General features: G+C 38.0%; 2 protein-coding genes across 2 annotated transcripts; one reads left to right on the plus strand and one right to left on the minus strand.

Moving 5' to 3' along the window:
* Positions 1-4531: 4531 nt before the first annotated feature.
* On the minus strand, positions 4532-10783 carry c12h7orf26 (chromosome 12 C7orf26 homolog). The gene is made up of 8 exons (XM_042497966.1): positions 10704-10783; positions 9662-9862; positions 9346-9567; positions 8638-8803; positions 7351-7628; positions 7001-7238; positions 5863-5902; positions 4532-4930 (listed from the first exon to the last, which is right to left on the minus strand). Exons 2-8 carry the CDS (start codon positions 9854-9856, stop codon positions 4696-4698), a joined length of 1374 nt encoding a protein of 457 aa, XP_042353900.1. The 5' UTR covers positions 9857-9862; positions 10704-10783; the 3' UTR covers positions 4532-4695.
* A 1275-nt stretch (positions 10784-12058) lies between these two features.
* On the plus strand, positions 12059-18759 carry rgs11 (regulator of G protein signaling 11). The gene is made up of 12 exons (XM_042498526.1): positions 12059-12131; positions 12407-12503; positions 13069-13119; positions 15143-15249; positions 15489-15540; positions 15704-15762; positions 15916-15992; positions 16075-16156; positions 17039-17107; positions 18161-18184; positions 18282-18343; positions 18642-18759. Exons 1-12 carry the CDS (start codon positions 12069-12071, stop codon positions 18757-18759), a joined length of 861 nt encoding a protein of 286 aa, XP_042354460.1. The 5' UTR covers positions 12059-12068.
* Positions 18760-19066: the final 307 nt, after the last annotated feature.

The following is a 19066-nucleotide window of genomic DNA, read 5'->3' on the forward strand; positions in this document are numbered from 1 at the left end:
TCACGTAATGACATGATTCCCAAAAGCCAGGGGAAAGAGATTGTTTTTATTCATTGTCTTCCTCAAGTAAACGTTTCTTCTCAGTTTGCAAGTAAACATTTGAAACGGCAGGTGATTTACTGTGCTGATGACAGAGGAAGTGTAAATACATAAACACCTGCGTTCTGGTTATGCAAAATCACAATACAGAGGGGAAGGAGTCAGCGAAATCTGGCCTAAACTTGTTTCTATTTCTGCTTTTTGTGTTTTCTTCTTTGTGACATTTACTGAATAAAATTCAAAACAGGGTAGATATTCATGGAGAAATCACCTACATGGTTGGATTCAGAGAGGTTTAAAATAAGCGTCCACCCTCTGCTTCATTGGTAGCACGGAAAATGGACGTTTTAAGTAATCAGATCTGGTTTTTGGCCTCCAAAGTGGTTCTTTTTTTTTCCTTCAGGAAACCATGCTGCTGACACAGACAGTCCTATGCAACCACAGCGCACACCTGCAAGGGGGAAGCGGACCAACTCAAACCAAGAAACCCATCCTGACTATTTATAACGGTGCACAGACGAAACCAGCTCTGGACAGCATGTTTGGTGTCATGCACCGGCAAACCAATTATTTAAATATAGGATAAATAATCAAGCAGTATATGCAGGGGAGGACCAAATGAGGAACTGAGCTTTGTTCACACGAGAGCTGCAACGATTATTCAGTTAGTTCCAACTATTGAATTAACTCCTTGAAACCCTTGCAAATTGGCTTAATTTCTTTCAAAAACACAAAGAGAAAGCAATGAGCGACTTAATAAGAAATGACAAAAAATGAATTAAAAAAAAAAACAAACGTACCTAGAGATTAGCACAAAAAAATAAAACAAAAATAAATTTAAAAAAAAATAAAGGAATAATTTTGGGAAAAAATTAAAAGAAAATACATACATTTATTTTGTAACATATTGTTAAATATATAATGTTAATAATCATAAATATTGTTTTCTGGACATTTTCCTTTTTTATGTTCATAATATAATTTCTCTCTGCAGCTCTCTTTTTAAAAACTAACTTTCAGGTTTTCTTTTCATGCTTTACTATTTTCTTGCTTGTTGCCTTTTGTTCATTTTTTAAAAAGAAATCCAAACTGATCTGCTCAAGTTTTAGAGGTTGACCTGTTTGTAAAAGGCCTCTGAATGCAGCCCAAAAAACATGATGTTAATCTAGGTTTCAGAGGGTTAATCACCTTCAAATTTGATAATAATTGGTTGATTTTTAATGTTAAAAAAAAATCAAATGCTCTGATTCCAGGTTCTTGAATCTGATTTTTTAAAAATTCATTCCTGTATAACAGTAAACTGAATTTCTTTGGGTTGTGGCCAAAATGAGACATTTGAGGACGTCATCTTGGGCTTCTGGAAAACACTGATGGACATTTTTTTACTATTATCTTATAACTAACATACCAAACAACTAATCAACTGATCATGAATGTAATTAACAGATTAATTGATGATGAAAACAATCCTCAGTTGCAGCACTAACGCTGTCAAAGCCACGTGTGACCCTCAAACTTTCACGTGTATTCGGTGGAAAGTAAAAGATCATTTTCAGTGTGTCATTTTCTGTCTTTTTTTAATCGATTGTACCAATATTGACACAGGTGTACCGAATCTGGAGGCTCAATGAAACCTGCGTCCACCCAACTTACACACATACAACACACACGCTCTCTTCGATCCCGCCTTTTTTTACTCTAATATTATCAGTTGTCGCCTTCCACCAGCCTAACAGTTAATGCATCACTTTCCCAGAAAAGATATCGTTATCGCTGACACACCCATGAGCTCTGCAGGGGAAGCACACAGACAGCACAATCTAACAGCTCCCACTTTACACTTGAGAGACAATGTGAGACAGCATCTGGAACGAAAGACACAGTCGCAGTGAGACTTGGCGTCTTTGCACAGGAGGTCTGAAAGAATTTAAAGCACGATTTTAAGATGCTACCGGGCCACATGCACAATGTAAATATCTGTTTATTACATTATATCATCAAGCAAAGTTTCCTCAACTTTGTCCGATAGATTTGTCCGAATTGCAATTTAAAGATATAACATAAAATAAACACATCCGGCACCGACCTCTTCCAGTTAAAATCTCAAAACCCACCTGTTTAAAATTGCTTTTAATGTCTAATTAATGTCATTTGAACTTTAAAGTTGTACTTTTTTGACTTCTGTAAAATGTCTTTGAGTTTCTTGAAAAGTGCTCTATAATAAAATGTATTAGTATTGTATTATTAAAGAGGAAGCTCTCTGAGGCCCCTCTCGTCTGCCCCTGTGCCAGGATACACCAGCAGACACTGTCATGTCTCTCCTCAAGAAAGGGAAATCAGGGTTCAAAAAAAAGGAAAGAAGCAGAAAGAATGCAAGAAAAAAGAGTTCATGAGAAAGACATAAATCAAGAGAGGAAGGGCGAGGGGCCCACAGATACTACTTCTGCATTCATGCTTTCTGTGGATTTGCTACTGCGGATCTAAAAAGTCTTGTTACTTTAATGAACCATCTTCCTTTAAAAAGCTATTGAAAAAAATAAATAAAATGGCCTGAGATTGACCATTACACCCTTGATTAGTTATTACTTGATTAGTAAATAGATACAGTGCTGAAAAAAGATAAAAAGTTTAGTTTAACCCTTTAAAACCTGGACCACAAATTGTGAGAAATTAGTAAAAGGTGACAAGAAAATAACCTAAAAATTGTTTTTTTTGGAAAATGGGGAGGATTGTTAGAAAAATATCTAAAAATGAGGGGAAAATGTCCAGAAAATTATACTTATAATACATTTATATTAAAAATTATGTGATGGAAAAAACACAAGAAATACATTAAATAAATTAATCAATTTTCATGACTTTTTGCTTTTTTATTGCTTATTTTAAGATTATTTTCTTTCAAAATCTATATTTTTTGCTAATTTTGGGCATGTCCTGTCTCCTCCATGCTTCTGAAAGAAATCAATCCAATTTGCTCGGGTTTCAAAGGGTTAATCACATTTAGTGAGAACATGAAAAAAACGTCACTGATTGGGTGGAATATCCCTAAAAATACATGAGGAAGTAGTGAGTAATGGCACACCTGTCAGTACGTTTGCTTCCTTCTCAGCACACACAAAGCATGAAAGGTCATGAGAAGTAAAGTAACAAAAAGAAGGATGCGCATCATATATCATATATGTCCATTTGATTCCTTAAACTACTCTCATCTTCATTATTTCATTAACATTATTTGCACTATTTGTACTGATGTGGAAAGTGCGTAAATGTTTACGCAGTGGCTGACGCCGTGCACACTGAGGATGATGCAATCTCCTCCTGGATGAGGGCAGCTGGGGTCCTGCGGAGGGCTGAACATTTTTTTTTTTTTGGCGGCTGCAGACGAACGATATGCTATCTTTCTAATAACATTGCCAAGCTTATGCACACAGGGTTTGGCTCCCAAAGAGTCTGTGGTTATGTAATGACCCATGCTGGTTTGGGACAGAGGTGAACAGTCTACCTTTTTGTGTTTTTTGTGTCATGAGTCACGCAGCCTCTGGTGTGAGTCTGCCTGCACTTTAAAGTGGTCATATTATGCTCAGACTGTTTCAGTTTCTCCCCATTATCCATTTTTTGCATTTTTTGTTTAAATGCAGGAGCCAAACTTGGTGCTGATTACAAAAAGGAGTTTGGTTTATCAGTGTAATTTTCCATCTTCAACTATTTAAAAACCTGAGCAAATTGGCTGAATTTCATTCAAAACTACGAAAAGACGGCAAGGGCAACAAAAGAAATGACCCAAAAAGTTTGCAAAAAAAAAAAAAAAAGCACAGGAAAACTATATTAAAATTTGTAAAAAAAAAAATTAAAATAATAATAATAATAATAATAATAATAATAAAATAAAACAGCAACAACAAAAAAGTTATAAAAACTGGGAAATTAAATGAGGAAAAGTGATTAAAAATTATAAAATTGTAACATAATTTCAAATCTGTAATCATAAGTATACACACACATTTTTTCCCCCTAACTTTATAAAAATAAATTTTCCAAACCTTATAATTTCTGTAAATATAAGGGATGTTTCTTACCAAGCTGCTGAATGCCTTTTCCCCCGTGGTTTTGAAAGAAATCGAACAATATCGAACAATATAAATAAAGTTCAAAGTTTTAAATACTTAAATTTTACTTAAATTTTAAGTTTTACATACGTGTCTGAAAGCAGCACCAGAAACATGATGTCAGTCTAGGTTTCAAAGTGTTAAATCTTGGTAGATACTCTTGTTGCCTGCAGTAAAAAACAAAAAGGCATGTAAAATTTGCATAAAGTGTAATCAAGTTCTCTTTACATCTCCTACTTTGCAATATTTCAAATAAAGCCCTGCAGTAAAGGACATTTGAAAGCTGTTGTTCTGAGTTCGCAGCTGGAAATGAGACCGACAGTGACCACAAGTGGTGGTTATAAAGAACAACATCCAGATCAGCTGTCAGGTAAAAAAAATATTTATTGGACATGTATGACAGCTTCACAAACTTCAGCAGAATCTGCTGGTTAACGTCATGACACATCACTCACACTTTCATTCATTCAACAAACAACAATCATTACCCGACATTCACACACATAAACACACAGTTTCACATCAGCAAACACTTTGGACATTTTGTTTTTTAGTGGCTGGGTCTGTAGGGGAACGGCATCCCCGTCATGAAAGGCTGAGCGGGGTACTGAGGGTGAGAGGAGGGGTGGGTGGCCAGAGGTGTGTGTGGGGTGTGAGGTGTGTGTGGTGTGTGTGTGGGGTGTGAGGCGATGGGGGAATGAGCTGCATGTGGACTGAAGGCCATCGGAGGGGTGTGGATGTTGTTGTAGTACATCACTGGGCCGGATAACACCAGCTGGAGCAAACTGGGGAGAAAAACGTACAAAAAAACGTCATGAAGAGACGACAGAGAAGAAATGTTGAAATGCAACAAAAATTCAAAATTAGATTTTGTAGATTGCTTTTTTTTTGGACTGCAAAATCTGATGTCTTTTTGGAAACATGCCACTTTATATATATATTTGTCACATGAATAAAATGTCAACAAAATAAGTTTGTGTGGTATTAATTAGGGGTTGAATGATATAGGTTTTCAGGGCTGATACTGCAATTTTGCACAAATTTGAGATTTGTCTTGATTAGGTGGGGTGGGATATGGGAATAATAATGTTTGTAAAATTTTATGAACTGATGTTTTGTATTTTATTCAATCATTTATGTATTCATTTACTCCACTAACCTGCCCAGGGACTACAGTCGCAAACAGCAGCTCTGCTGCCTTGTTTATAAGGTTAATGTTTTATTGTGCACTGTGCCTGTTTTAAATAAAATTACATTACATTACATCTCAGTAAGGATTAGTAGTAGTTAATGAGAGAGATAACCGACATTTGGAGCCAATATGCATTTATAATAAAAATGAAAATCTTTTCATCTACACTGATAAATGAATAAATAGCACTAGGGAGGAAAAATATTTATTCTGATTTTAGGGTAAACGGTCCCTTTTATATTACAGTAATCAAATCTGTATCTAAATAAAATTATAGTGTGGTTTAACTTTAATTTTTCCATTGTCATCCCTAAATAATTGTCTGTTTACTTAATCTTAATTTAGCACCCTGTGCTATCCAAAGTGTGATCTTGCACGTCATGTAAATTAAAGCACACACGAGGTTTATTCTTTAAGTTTGGGTAGGTAACACTAAACTTATACTATATAGATCTAGCTAAAATCAGATAACCATAGAGTTACAGTTACATGGTAAAAGAGTAATTAACAGTTGATGGTTCTTACTTGTTGTGTGGCAGACGGGAACAGATCGCTCTCAGGTCCTCTGTAGAAACAAGGCAGCGTCAAATAAGCACTCCAACAGCACGATGACACAATCCGTATGACGCGTGTGACATGAAAATATGTCAAAAGACGGGACACAGGCAGACATCCGCCTGCTAGCATTTTCTTCTCTTATGTTTGTTATCAAGAAAAGGACCATAATACATTAAAATTGAATAATTGAATGAAAATACATTTGTGGTTTTCTTTCGCCGTTTTTCTGGTGAATTCTAATAACAATCAGTTCAAAGTGTCTCTAAAAGACTGCTGTTAGGAGCGCCATGTAGCTCTAACATAGTTGTTATTTGGGAATGGCCCAAAAGTTTGAGTTATGTTCATAGACTGTATATGAAGACAGACCCCGCTATGCTGAAGTGAGCTTAAAATATCCGGGATGCCATCTTGCGATATCCTCATCGGGAGGAGTTCCCACCAAAACACCTGTCCGACTTACTGTGAGCAGCTGCATTGAATGTGAGCACACAGACTGGCTGTTAGAGCTGTCAATCATGGTGGAAAATCACAACGATCAACGATTTGGGAAAAAAATAATTGTCGTGTACTTTGAGTTTTTAGTTTGGCCGATGTCCCATTCACTAACATGGAGGGGCGGGCTTTATGACCTATACTGCAGACAGACACCAGGGGGCGATCCAGATTGAAAAGCTTCATTTTGGGGAAGCTGTCATGCTGTCTGTCTTTATATACAGTCTATGGTTATGTTTTAAATTAACTTTAACGGTCGACTTGGACAGTTAAGACACAACAAGCCCTCAGCGATCAACATTTCCCCTGCAGAACGGGGACTATTCAAATACTGTGGAAGTGGTAATTTGTTATACGATATGATACTCCACCAGCATTTTGGTGTCTTTCGTGGACAGGCAGCAAAGTAGAACGTAACAGGACAGAGAGAAACGGAGGTCGCACAAAGAAGTGCATTAAATATCTGTCAAGTTAATTTCCATAAATGCAGCTACTTCTGCCTCTGAGGCACCAACGACAACACGCAAGAGTCAGTAATTTAAATCTAATCCCTCTCCTCTATCTATTTTTCTAGCCTCTTATGTCGGCACCACTTTTTGTTTTCACATCTTACCTCTCGAGCAGAGCAGAGCTCCATTGGCCATGGCCACCTGCAGGGCCTGCGCCAGCCGGTCCAGAGCCAGCTGAGACTGTGCACGCATGTCTGTGGATGATGCGTGTGTGTGTTTGTCGGCCTGGTCCAACAGCCTGGAGAGGTCAGAGGTCAGTGCGGCCAGGGACTCCATCTGCAGCAGCGCCAGGCGACCGAAAAGCCCCTTCTCATTGAGTATGTTCGGCAGGAGCATTAGGACCTAAATGTTGAGACGGACAGTAGCTCCATTATCTTCACTGTGTGTGTTGAGGCGTTTTTTTATATGTGTGTAAGCGTAACTGTGGGTGAATTTATCTCGACACACCACTGACCTGTAGGACGCTCAGATGGAGAGCGGAGAAAAGAGGCCCCACCTCCGGCTCGCTCTCAGTGCTGCCGTTGGTTAACGCCTGCTTCTTGTCTCTCCTGTAGGCCAGCGGCGCTTTGACGCACCAGCGCACCAACCCACCTAAAGGTGTGACATCGAGTGAGCTGATTGGCTGGTTGCCAGAGAGGGGCGTGTTCAGGAAGGTGATGAGGACTAGACGGGGGTCATCTTGGATCCACGACACGATCATCTGGAGGAGTTCTAACGGAGGGGTGAGCTCCTCTGAAAACACACACAAAGATGAGTTTAAAGATGTAAACATTTCAGGTATTTAACATTTTCAGCCATTTAACAAAAAAATGTGCACATGATGCATTCCCTCTTCCCAAAATCTATTTTTTAAATATCGTTTTTTCAAATCTCTTTCTGTGCTTTTTTTATAGCTCTTTTAGGATGCTGCGATTGAAAAAATTAACACAAATTCAACCAATCCCTGTGAATTTTACACAACCTTGCAAATTTGCCCAAACATCCAAACTTTCCCACATATTTGACCAATCATAACAGTTTCCCATGAGTCACCAAGATCACTTCCTTTTTTCAGGTTGTGAAGATGCAGACATGTTCGACGTGAATGTATCACATTTACGTTTGATTAAATATGCAGATTAGTGGTGACGTTTGTGTAGCATAAATCACAAAATGTTAGAGGCAAGCTCACTTGTTAGTGTGACAAACTCTGCATGTGTATGTGTGTGTGTGTATGTGTGTGTGTGATAAAGAAAATAGCTTAGGCACAAAAATGTCAAACAAAATGTCATTTACACGACATGGAAGCTTTATGCATCCTTTTTGGTATGGGTTTATTTTCACTGGGACAATCTGCCTCTGATTTTTAATGGATTATACCATATATTTGGTATAACATATTATAACTACTTTTGCATTTTTTAAAAAATATTTTCTTGGCAAAGGCATGAAAAAAGGAGAGAGGGGGGATGACGCAGCAAAGGGCCACGGTCAAATCTGCTGTCTCTGTGGTGAGGACACAGGCTCTTTACATGGGGCACCCAGTATTTTAATGCAGTTTGCAATATTGCAACTTTTACTGACTTTTCGTATCAGAAAAAAACCCCAGAAACATTGCAACTTGCATTGCAACTTTTTATAATAGCTGTTGTTTAATCTAGCATTTTAGGCTGCAAACATTTCCCATAAAACTCGCAAAAACCTGGACGGACTGACTTTAAGCCCCAGTTTTTAGATATTTTTGTACTTTAGTGTGACATACCTGTGTTGAGGTCATATAGGGTGGTGACAGCAGTGATGAACTGGCAGCAGAAGCGCGGGCTGGCGCTGTGGATGTTCTGCAGGGTGGGCCCCGAGCCGGGCACCATACTGCAGTAGTCGTCTACCAGCACCTGAGCCAGGCGCACGCAGTACACACGGTGGGTTCTCTGCAGGACACAAATGCAAACAGAGGCATTTAAGCTCAGAACATCAAAAGTACACAAACACAAATCAACACTGCAGAGTTGAAATATACACAGATAAATGCATATTTAAGTATGTAATTTTGTTTGAATTAGGGCTTGATATTATTTTAAAAACTACAAAAAGTGACAATATCAGCAGTACCCTCAAGAGGATGCAGACACCGATAGAGTATTTCTTTTCTCCTTTTAGCGAATGTGTGTGTAGTCATATTTTCAAATGTTTTGGTGGCATCTAAGGATGCTGAATTGGCAAACTTTGTCAGATACGCTGCACCCTTCCTCACCACTCCCCTGTTTCATCTGCGACAGTGCGCCAATCACACATCGCTTCACACTGAAGAATGCTTGCAGTAATTGACTTAAAGCAAAACCACACACATTCATTTTTTAGATCTGGGTTCATAAAATATTAAATGCAGGTATTATTTGTCTTGAGTTTCGATACAACTTGATAGTGGTTTATTTTGGTCGAGGTTTCGAGTTCCGACTGTTTGAATTCTCACCTGTAACCAGGTAGCAGCACACTCCAAGATGGGAACCCTGCCCACAGCGATCGCCATGGAGACCAGCTTGCCTAACAGCGCCATGCGACTTTCATCTGCCTGGTTGCCTTGGAGACTGAAGAGGGCGGAGAACATAAGCTGACGGACAGTATCCCGGCTCTGCTCCTGGAAACAGCTGCACATGATCTCCAGCAGTTGGAGCTCCTGCAGAGCGCTCATCCTCTGAAAGAAGCACACACATCATTTACTGGCTGTCCATATGTGTGTATTTAAATACTGCATATTGGTGTAGAAGTAGTAAACGGTAATGCGTTACCCTGGCTGGAGTATTTCTGTCCTTAGGTGCATGCAGGATGAACTCCTCCACCAGCTCCTGGGTTTTGGAGTCGACCTGAGGAGGCTGCCTCCCGGACTGAACCAGGTTACAGATGTAGATGTCCAGGTGATACAGCAGCTCTTTGGCTGCACTCAGCACATCACGAGGCAGCAACGACTGACGGATGTCACCCATCACCACCTAACAGAGGAACCATTAAAAAATTAAACACATTTTAAATCTTCTATGAGTCAAATGTGTTGGTAAAAGTTCAAGAGTGACATGTTAAAGAATTGTTTCAAAACATGTGATTTCCCTTTTTTCATAAATGAGTTAATTGTGATTTTAAACATTCAGTTTATGCAAATTGGGCATGATGTTGTGGACTTTGTGAAATACAAATAAAGGTAAATAAAATAAATTAAACATATATTAAAAAGGTAAAATAAATAAAAGATGACATCACATAAAAGCAAGTATACAAAAATAAAACAAATGCAATTAAAAAGTACAACCGTTGACCGAAGTGCTGTATAACCAAAAAATACAAAAAATAATAATAAAAAAAGGAAAAATAAATAAAGATAAATTTAAAAGAAAGATTTGTTTCCTGCCATAACTATGATTTAGATATAAAGATAAGGGTATTAAGTCCTATAAAGACCATCTGTTTGGACACAATTCAATAAAAAACAATAAAAAAACTATAATAAACAAAACACATTGAGATAAAACACAACACGCTGATCCTCAACCTGTTTACTTGCTCGAAAGCAGAAACATAAGTGTACAATGAGCTTCTTTCCAAGATAATTAACTTTTTAAAAAAGTCATTTTCCATCTTTCTGCGTTGTAAACTGAGTCCAGAGACACTTTTCAGTTGGACATGTCTCCAGTCGGTCGGTCTCCATCCTGCTACAGCTAGCTAACGTTAGCACGGTTAGCTAAAAAAGACTCGTTTCTACTTCGCAACGAATCTCACGCGCGTTAGTTACAACTTAAACCTTTTTAAGAAAACACGTGTGTTTAATTAACGTCTTACCTCCGTAAAATGTCCCCAATAACCGGAATAAATTGTCCAACAATGACACCAGTGAACGGTCTCAAAGCGACGGCGGAACCACTTCCTGTTGCTACGGAAACCCGCGTGGGATAAAACTGAAGCCGTTGACATTTACAGCGGAGTCAGTGCACGTGCTGTTTAGTCGATGTAAATAAAGACTGTTTGTTATTTATTCACGCAGGACACCAAAATCCAAAAAGGGCGTGAATTTTACTTCTTGTAGAATATTTTACCAACAAAGGCCACATTGTTTTCAAATAATGAAAACAAAATATTGTTATTTTTTACATTCAAAAATTAAAATAATATTTTTTAAAATTGGCTTATAAATATGTATACTTTTAAAAAAAATCTGTATTTTTTATTAGACTTCTGCATTTATACTTTAGCCTGTTTTAGCTAACACACACTAACAATACACTTTTTAAAAAAGAAAAAAAAATGTAAATTATAAATTATAAGAAGATTATGAGAAAATGACAAGATAAAATGCAGAAAGATATCACCAGAACTAAAGGGGGAAAAAAAAGATCCAAAGAACTCATATGCAACATACAAATATAAATGGCTTGTATTTAGATTTATTCGGTTGCAGAGCCTAGTAAATTTGAAATAAGCATATTTTAACCAAAAATTAAGTTTTTTATTAACTCACAAATAATTAAGCCATGATAGGAAAAACTATTATGTATTTTCTTGTTTATGGAAATATACATTTAAGTTGCGGTTGCAGCTATTCCGTATAAAACAGCAATGTTTTTTGTTGTTGTTGTTTGTTTAGTTTTGCTTTCTTTTGCTTTATAAAATGATTTGTAAGAATATCTACAGTCATTACACACTGTGAACAAGGTAAAAATAAAATTAAATGTTTGTTTGCAATGCTGCTGGCTGGACATAACGAACTTGATTTTCAGTATTGAGTATTACAGGATTAAAACTGTCCTTGTGTCATAAATCCTAGTTTATTATGTCACACAGTGACTCCCTTCACTGCAAGTTTGTAGACATTATCACATATCCTCTGAAGTAAGCTATATCCCACGTTTTTTGAGAATTTGTTAATAATTCAATTGCACGTTTTATTAAATAGCCTACATCAGTGACATATTTATTAAGACAAATTGTTGTTTTCGCTTCTGCACAGACATTATGTATCATATTGAAGCGCACTGTAATCCTTTATAATCTACACAGGGGCGCGCCCGCAGGCACCGGGCCGCCTGATGGAGGAAAAAAAACGGAAACGGTGGTGCACGCTCTCTCTGCCGCGCGCTCCCGACAGACCGACAACACTTCGATGTTTCACTTTAACGTCCTGTCGAGTGATCCGGAGCAGCCCGCAAGATGACCATCAACACCCTGGCTAAAGGAGGCTGGCACCGGGAGCAAATGACATGCTTTCGAAAGGTGAGACTGTTATTTTTCTGCTTGCTTTGGTTTGTTGTTATGGCGTGAAATATTACAGTGTAAAAAAATATTAAAATGTTGGACTGTGTGTATCCGAAAACATATGATACAGGGATGAAAACATGTTATAAAGGGCTGAGCATTATGTATGTAAATTGTTTTATTAGAATTTTTGACTTATGCAAGTGGGTTTTGACTGTTTTTATATATTGTGTATATCTTGCGTGTGTGTGTGTGTGTGTGTGTGTGTGTGTGTGTGTGCATTCCCCTGACAGATGGAGAAAGTGATTGTGGCCATGCAGGACCCTGACATGGGCATGAAGATGAGAAACCAGAGACTTCTTATCACTGTCATCCCACACGCCATGACAGGTATATGTGTGTGTGTGTGTGTGTGTGTATGTGTGTGTGTTTATTAATATCCCTTACTAGCTTCTGTGTTAAAAAAGTAGCTACTCTTCCTACAGGTCTCCATTATGTTTTATTAACAATATTAATTTACTAGATTACATAAAAAAACACACATAACATTCACACTCACAGGACGGCAAAACACACAATAACACCAATACAACACACACCAATCACAAAAATCAACACACACTCAAAGACTGTTTAATACATACAGTAAAGCTACATTATTATTCATCTCTTCAATAGTTGAGAAAAATAAAGCACCTGGAAACTTAGCAATTTTATCACAAGAAAAACTATATATATGTGTGTGTGTGTGTGTGTGTGTGTGTGTGTTTGTGTGCCCTTATGTCAGCGTGCATTAGCATCTTGTGTGTGGACATGCACGCTGCAGCTTGTGTTTGTCCCAGTGGTCATGCATAATGCAGCAGTGAATTTGGGAGAAATGCTGTGTGCTTTTGCAGAGAGGAAGTTTGTCCTCTTTTTCTCCACTCCTTTATTTCTCTCTTTTTTTTCCCTTCAGGCCGTGACATAATTGACTGGCTGATCCAGAAATATAATATCTGTGAGGAGGGTAAGAAACTGTGTTTACAGTGTACATTTTGTGTGTGTGACAGAGTATTTGCTGCGACTGTTTCTGCGCTTGTTGTGTGTTAGTGTGTTGCCAGGATATGGTGTTTTCTCTCAAGCTGACGTGGTAGTGATGTGTTATGTTGGGGGGGCTGCTGTTTCCAGTAAACAGGAATGGGGTGAGCCCCAGAGGATCCCAAGTTTGATTAACTCACTGCTTTGATTAGCGTCCCTGTGGAGGTTTTCCCCTCAGGAGGCATTACCCAACCAGAAGTAAATTAGAGCTTGGAAAAAAAAAGTCGTCCGCTGGTCCCTTTCGCCTCAGAGCAGACTAAAGGAGGGAAGAGAGGAGCCAGTCAGCAGAGAAGAGCTGATTAAAATGCATCGCACAGCTTTTTTTGGTAGCTGTCAGTCATAAAAAGTAGGGCTCTTTAACAAATGAGGAGAGACTGAAGATTGATGACGCATTTCATCACTGAGACAAAGCTTTGATTTGAGAGAGGCTGCTGACAGGGTTCAGGTGTTTGATGAAAAAAAGAAGGAGGGTTTGATGAATAAGCCCCACAGTTTTGTAAATTTATTTCTTCTCGCAAATCAAGTGATTAATTATCGATTTTTTCCCGTTCAGTTTAAGTGCTTCAACACTGATGAAGCAGCTCTTTCATGTGCCATCAAACACCACACAGTGATAAATAAAAGTTATTATTTTCCTTGTAGTACACATCAGAAATACTTATTGAAGCCATAATTCTTTAAAACCTCAGAAATTTGGGGGGTAAGGCATAGAGCAACTTAACAAGACATGGCCCAAAAATTTGCAATAAATAGTATAAAAGTTCCCAAAAAAATACCTGAAAGTAAGTAAAAAATGAAGTAAAACAAACAAGAAAATTATCTTAAAACGTATCTAAAATTAAAAAACATATATATTTATTTTATATATTTAATTTTTTTCTGTAACATAATTTTATTAGAGTACTATTTTATTAAGTATAAACTTGTTTTCTGGACATCTTTCCTTTTTTTCTTGACAATTTTCTAATTTTTAACCCCTCTTTTTTAATTCTAAAACTAATTTTTGGTTAATTTTATTGTCACCTTTTACTATGTTTTTCTTGTTTTTCTTTTTTTTTTTTTTGCAATTTGAGGGACATTTCTTACCAAGTTGGTCATTGCTTTTTCTCCCCATGATGAGTTGACAGAGCGTAGGTATACGAAAAAAATCAAAAAACTGAAAATTCTTGAGTAAATGAAAGTCATAGGGCTCCACGTCTCACAGCAGCAAAACCATATCAAAAAATTTGTTTGCAAATTCTTACACAACTTTTTTAGTGTAATCCAAGTCTCATGTTTCCAGCTGTGAGCCTCCCAAACAGACAAAGCACTGAACAGAAGGTGAAACTCATCTCTGGTCTCTTCAAGGCCAGACTCCATTGACAAAACCACTAATTTTACCTCCCTGAACACAGGAGCTGCTGCTCGGACTCTGCCTCGATCAGTTAGTTTGTTTATGTTATTGTGTGACTTTGTTAAATCTGAATTAACCCTTTAAAACACAAAAGTCACACAATAAGACAAATCGAGGCAGCTCTCGTATTCAGCAAGATAAAATGACTCTTTTTGTCAATGGAGTCTGGTTTTGCAGACGGTATAGATGAGGTTCGCTTTAGTTCAGTTCGCTGTCAGAAAGAGCCGTCTGTTTGGGACGTACTGAACATGCAGCTGGGTTGTGTGAGAGTTTGTGGAAAGATGTTTTGACATGGTTTTGCTGTTTCTTAACATGGACCCCTATGACTCCAGCTCATCAAAATTTTCTGTTTTTGGATTCTTCATTCACTGTGGAGTCATGCAAGAAAATTTCAGTTTTCGTTACAAATTCAGCGCTGCATGGAGTGAGTCAATTAAAAAAAGTAGTTTGGGGGGTGAAATATTATTTAAAAGTGTATAAGATAAAAAAAAAAAACAACTAGTAGTCACCAAAAGAACCTCTGAAACTCTAAAATGATAAGTTTCGTCTATGTTGACAGAGGCATTGCATCTCAGTGGCATGCTGGTGAAATACGGGTATATTTACCCTCTCAAGGAGCCGAGATCTCTCATATTGAAACCTGATGAGTCGCCCTATCGCTTCCAGGTAAGTTGCAGTAAGTTCATTTCTGTGCTCGTAAAAACTCTTTTTGTAGTTTAAAGGCATTGCCTCTTTTGGCTAAACCCTCACATACCACGATATCACCGGCTTTTCCCCTCTCTTTCTCCATTAGCCCACTTTCTAATCCCCCATCCATCTGCCACTGTCTGCCGCCACTTTGTCATGGCACACTTCACTTTTAATCTCTATCAGAAATTTAAAAAAATGTCACTTGTTTTTCTCAGACTCCTTACTTCTGGACCAGTACCCGATGGCCTGCCTCAGAGCTGGATTATGGTAACGCAATAATATATTTCATTTTGAGGCAAAACTACTATTTTTCACCCATCATGACAATACAAAATGTGATAAACTATTAATAATTCTAAGCAAAAGAGCTTCCACTTGTGTTTACATTTACTTTTTTGACTGTTTTTGTATCCTTCTTATGCACCGTTAGCAATCTATTTGGCTAAAAAGAACATAAGAAAACAAGGAGAACTGATGGAATATGAAAAGGTGAGGAAAGTGTCTGTGTGTGCGTGCAAGTAAGTGAGAGGATGTGTGTGTGTTTTATGAATTATGCAGTAGTCTGGGGCAGCAGGCCTTTGTCATTATTACTTTCATAAATTCTAGACCTTTTTGTTCTGTTCTTGTCCGTCGTCCTTTTAGGAGAGGTACAGCGTGTTACATAAGAGAATCAACCACACCTGGGACTTTGTGGTGATGCAAGCCAGAGAGCAACTCAGGTAAAAAGAAACCCATGCTTCCCTACACACACACACACACAAACACACACACACACACACTTACATTGTGATTTATGTTTAGAGCGTCCAAACAGAGGCGGAAGGCGGACCGCATTGTTCTAGAGTGTCAGGAGCAGGCCTACTGGCTCATCAACAGACCTCCGGTACGTTTACTGTTATTCTACTCTACGACTGATTCTACTGTGTTTATGTGAGACTACATTACACTACTATATACTATATACTACACCACACCACACTATACTTTACTTTACTGTACTTAACTATACTTTACTTTACTATACTACACTACACTACACTATACTTTACTACACTACACTACACTATACTACATCACACCACACCATACTATACTATACTATACTATACTATACTATACTATACTATAGACTAAGTACAGAAACCAGAAGGACTTATTACAGTATTTAAAGCTGTCAGAAGTCCCACTTATGTTCACCCACAGTCCCTTCTGCCTCCTACATAAAATATTCAACCCATCTGGTAAAAGCTTCAGCTGACAACAGGGGGAGAGAGAGAGAGATAAAGAGAGAGAGCGATAAAGAGAGAGAGATAAAGAGAGAGAGAGAGATAAAAAGAGAGAGAGAGAGAGATAATAATCATCATATTCCACTTTCTCGATGTTGCTTTACATCACAACAGTCTTTGATTGTTTGACGGAGACAGGTAGAGATAGGGAAGGAAAAATTGAGGGGACAGGAGGGGACAGGGGAAAGGGATGATGGGAGGAATCGAGGTACTGTGGGGGAGAAGAGAGGAGAGGGTGAAGCGGAGGACAAGGGTTTGGAGGAGGGACGCCATCTTGTCTTGCCCTTATGAATTAGGGACGAGGATGCGGAGAAAAAGAAAGAGAAACTTGAGAATAAAAATCAGAGCCAGTGGAGTGGAAAGCTTGAGGAAGGATAAGTGCTCGCTCACATGCATATTCTCATCACACACACACACACACACACACACACACAAAAGCACAGTTATGAGTGTGTGTGATTGTGTGTGTATTTTTTCAGCCCGGGGCACCGAATGTGTTGGACATGGGTCTGGAGAGACCAAATAACTTCAGCGCCCGAGTAACAGTGGTCAGTGACATCATTCTTCACTTCCTGTTTTACTGTTTATTCCCCTCTAAAATAAATCTAACGCAATAACGCATCTGCTGTCTGTCTCTCCTCCCTTTTGTTTTGTTGCTTTTGCTCTTTCTTGCTGCTCGGATTGTTTCAAAGTAAGTGTCCAACTGAGGTGTACTAGACTTTGGACAATTATAGTATAGCACGATATTTTCATAATTATAAATATGAATTAATTTAAATCAATAATGAAGTAAATAATATAATATATAATTTGAAAAAATATACAGTATTATATTGCAGTATTTTGTGTGGCAATATTGTATGGATACACAGATGCTAGGTATCCTTTTGTTTTGTTACAAAAACAAATTAAACTTTTGGTAGCCTACTTGAGTGATAAAATCAGTCGCTTTTTCAGTTTACTAGATACATTTTGCTGCAATGAAAATGATTAAAGTAAGATAAACAGACAGATTTTGTAGTTTTAAAAAAAGGTCGTAAATCACAGTACAGCACAATAAATATTATCACAAAATGTTTGAAATTGCAAAAATATTGAAACATTTAAATTTAGAAAATATTAAAATTTTGATTGAGAGGAAAGGTAAAAACCATGCTCTCTGATGTGGAAACCCCTAGACTGTTTCATTATATAAATTTCAAGACAAACCCACGACTGATATTTGATAAAACTGTGTTATAAATGACAAACTCTTTTTGTGTGTGAAAAATCTCAATAATATTGTATTTTTGAACCTTTAGTGATTCCCACCCCAAGAAACTTATGGCTGATTGAAAAAAAAAAATCAAATTTTCAGCGGGCCAGAAAAATCTGTGATGATAATTAAATATATATTAAGTTATGTCCAGTGTATAATCTCCCATTGTGCATTCCTCATTTCTCAGAATATATCCTGTTTTAATATTTAAAGCTCTCGTCTGTATGGTTGAACACTTGCAGACATAGAAGCTGCCTTACACTATTGATATGACGGTATAAATGTATAATGGAGCCATTGTGTGCCCCAGAGTGATGACACTGTGTTTCTCCAACAGATTTAGAACAGCGAGTACTACAAAAATGAGGTAAACATCATGTATAATTTAAACAGCATCACTTCAAGTACACTGAGTGTACAGAATCGCTCACTTTGTTTGTGTTTACATGTGCTTTTGTTGACAGATTGAAACCAGCAGAAGGGCCCTCGGAAGAAACCGTGTCAAATCATCCATCTGCCTCGAAGGGTATGTTTCACATATTTGCAGACACACGCAATCACATGTAAACATACACGCGTGGAATAAAGGACTTGCAGTCTCGGGCCGCACTGTACATCTCCACCACGCACACGCACACATGCACACACGCACATAAGGCTTAGTGCTCCCACTGTAAGAGCCACTAATGGACGCTTCCTGAGGCAAGTTGGAATTAGTGGCCATTAACTCTTGTGATCTGCAGCGCTAATACAATAATGTTGTGTGTGTGTGTGTGTGTGTGTGTGTGTGTGTTGTGCGTGCCTCTGCATTCATGTGTGTGCAGTTTTGTGAAATACAGTGAACAGTACCAGAACCACGACCCCATTATGCAAGGCTGCCTTCCCAGTAACCCCTGGATCTCTGACGACACCGCGCACTGGACGATGAATTCTGAAATGTGAGAAAACACACACAGATATACACACATTATGACAAATTTAAAGTACAGTCCACTATGTAGTCCAAAGAAGGTAAAAAAGTTCAGCTGCTTTCAGATTTTGTAGCAGCTCTTAAAGGTCCTGTGTGTGAGATTTTGGAGGATTTGGTGGCGTCTAGCGGTGAGGATCACAGATTTCAACCAGTTGAAACTGCTCCCAGTTAGAATTCCTTTATTGTTCAGGAGGTTTTTACCAGGAGCCAAATTATCTGCACAGGTCTCTTCCTCTCCAAAAAAAAGGGTGAAAAAACAGTAGTAAATCAGTGTTTCTC

This window comes from Plectropomus leopardus, chromosome 12 (genome assembly GCF_008729295.1).
Source record: "Plectropomus leopardus isolate mb chromosome 12, YSFRI_Pleo_2.0, whole genome shotgun sequence".
In the NCBI taxonomy this organism is placed as follows: Eukaryota; Metazoa; Chordata; class Actinopteri; order Perciformes; family Serranidae; genus Plectropomus; species Plectropomus leopardus.

Bases quoted from the DNA above. Each gene is read 5' to 3' on its own strand.
- rgs11 (XM_042498526.1), top strand. From the start codon at position 12,069: ATGACCATCAACACCCTGGCTAAAGGAGGCTGGCACCGGGAGCAAATG. The intron at 12,132-12,406 runs GTGAGACTGTTA...TTCCCCTGACAG, and splicing joins AAATGACATGCTTTCGAAAG to ATGGAGAAAGTGATTGTGGC. The intron at 13,120-15,142 runs GTAAGAAACTGT...CTATGTTGACAG, and splicing joins ATATAATATCTGTGAGGAGG to AGGCATTGCATCTCAGTGGC.
- c12h7orf26 (XM_042497966.1), bottom strand. From the start codon at position 9,856: ATGGGTGACATCCGTCAGTCGTTGCTGCCTCGTGATGTGCTGAGTGCA. The intron at 7,629-8,637 runs GTATGTCACACT...GTGTGTTTTCAG, and splicing joins CCTATATGACCTCAACACAG to AGGAGCTCACCCCTCCGTTA. The intron at 7,239-7,350 runs GTCAGTGGTGTG...CTCAACATTTAG, and splicing joins TCCATCTGAGCGTCCTACAG to GTCCTAATGCTCCTGCCGAA.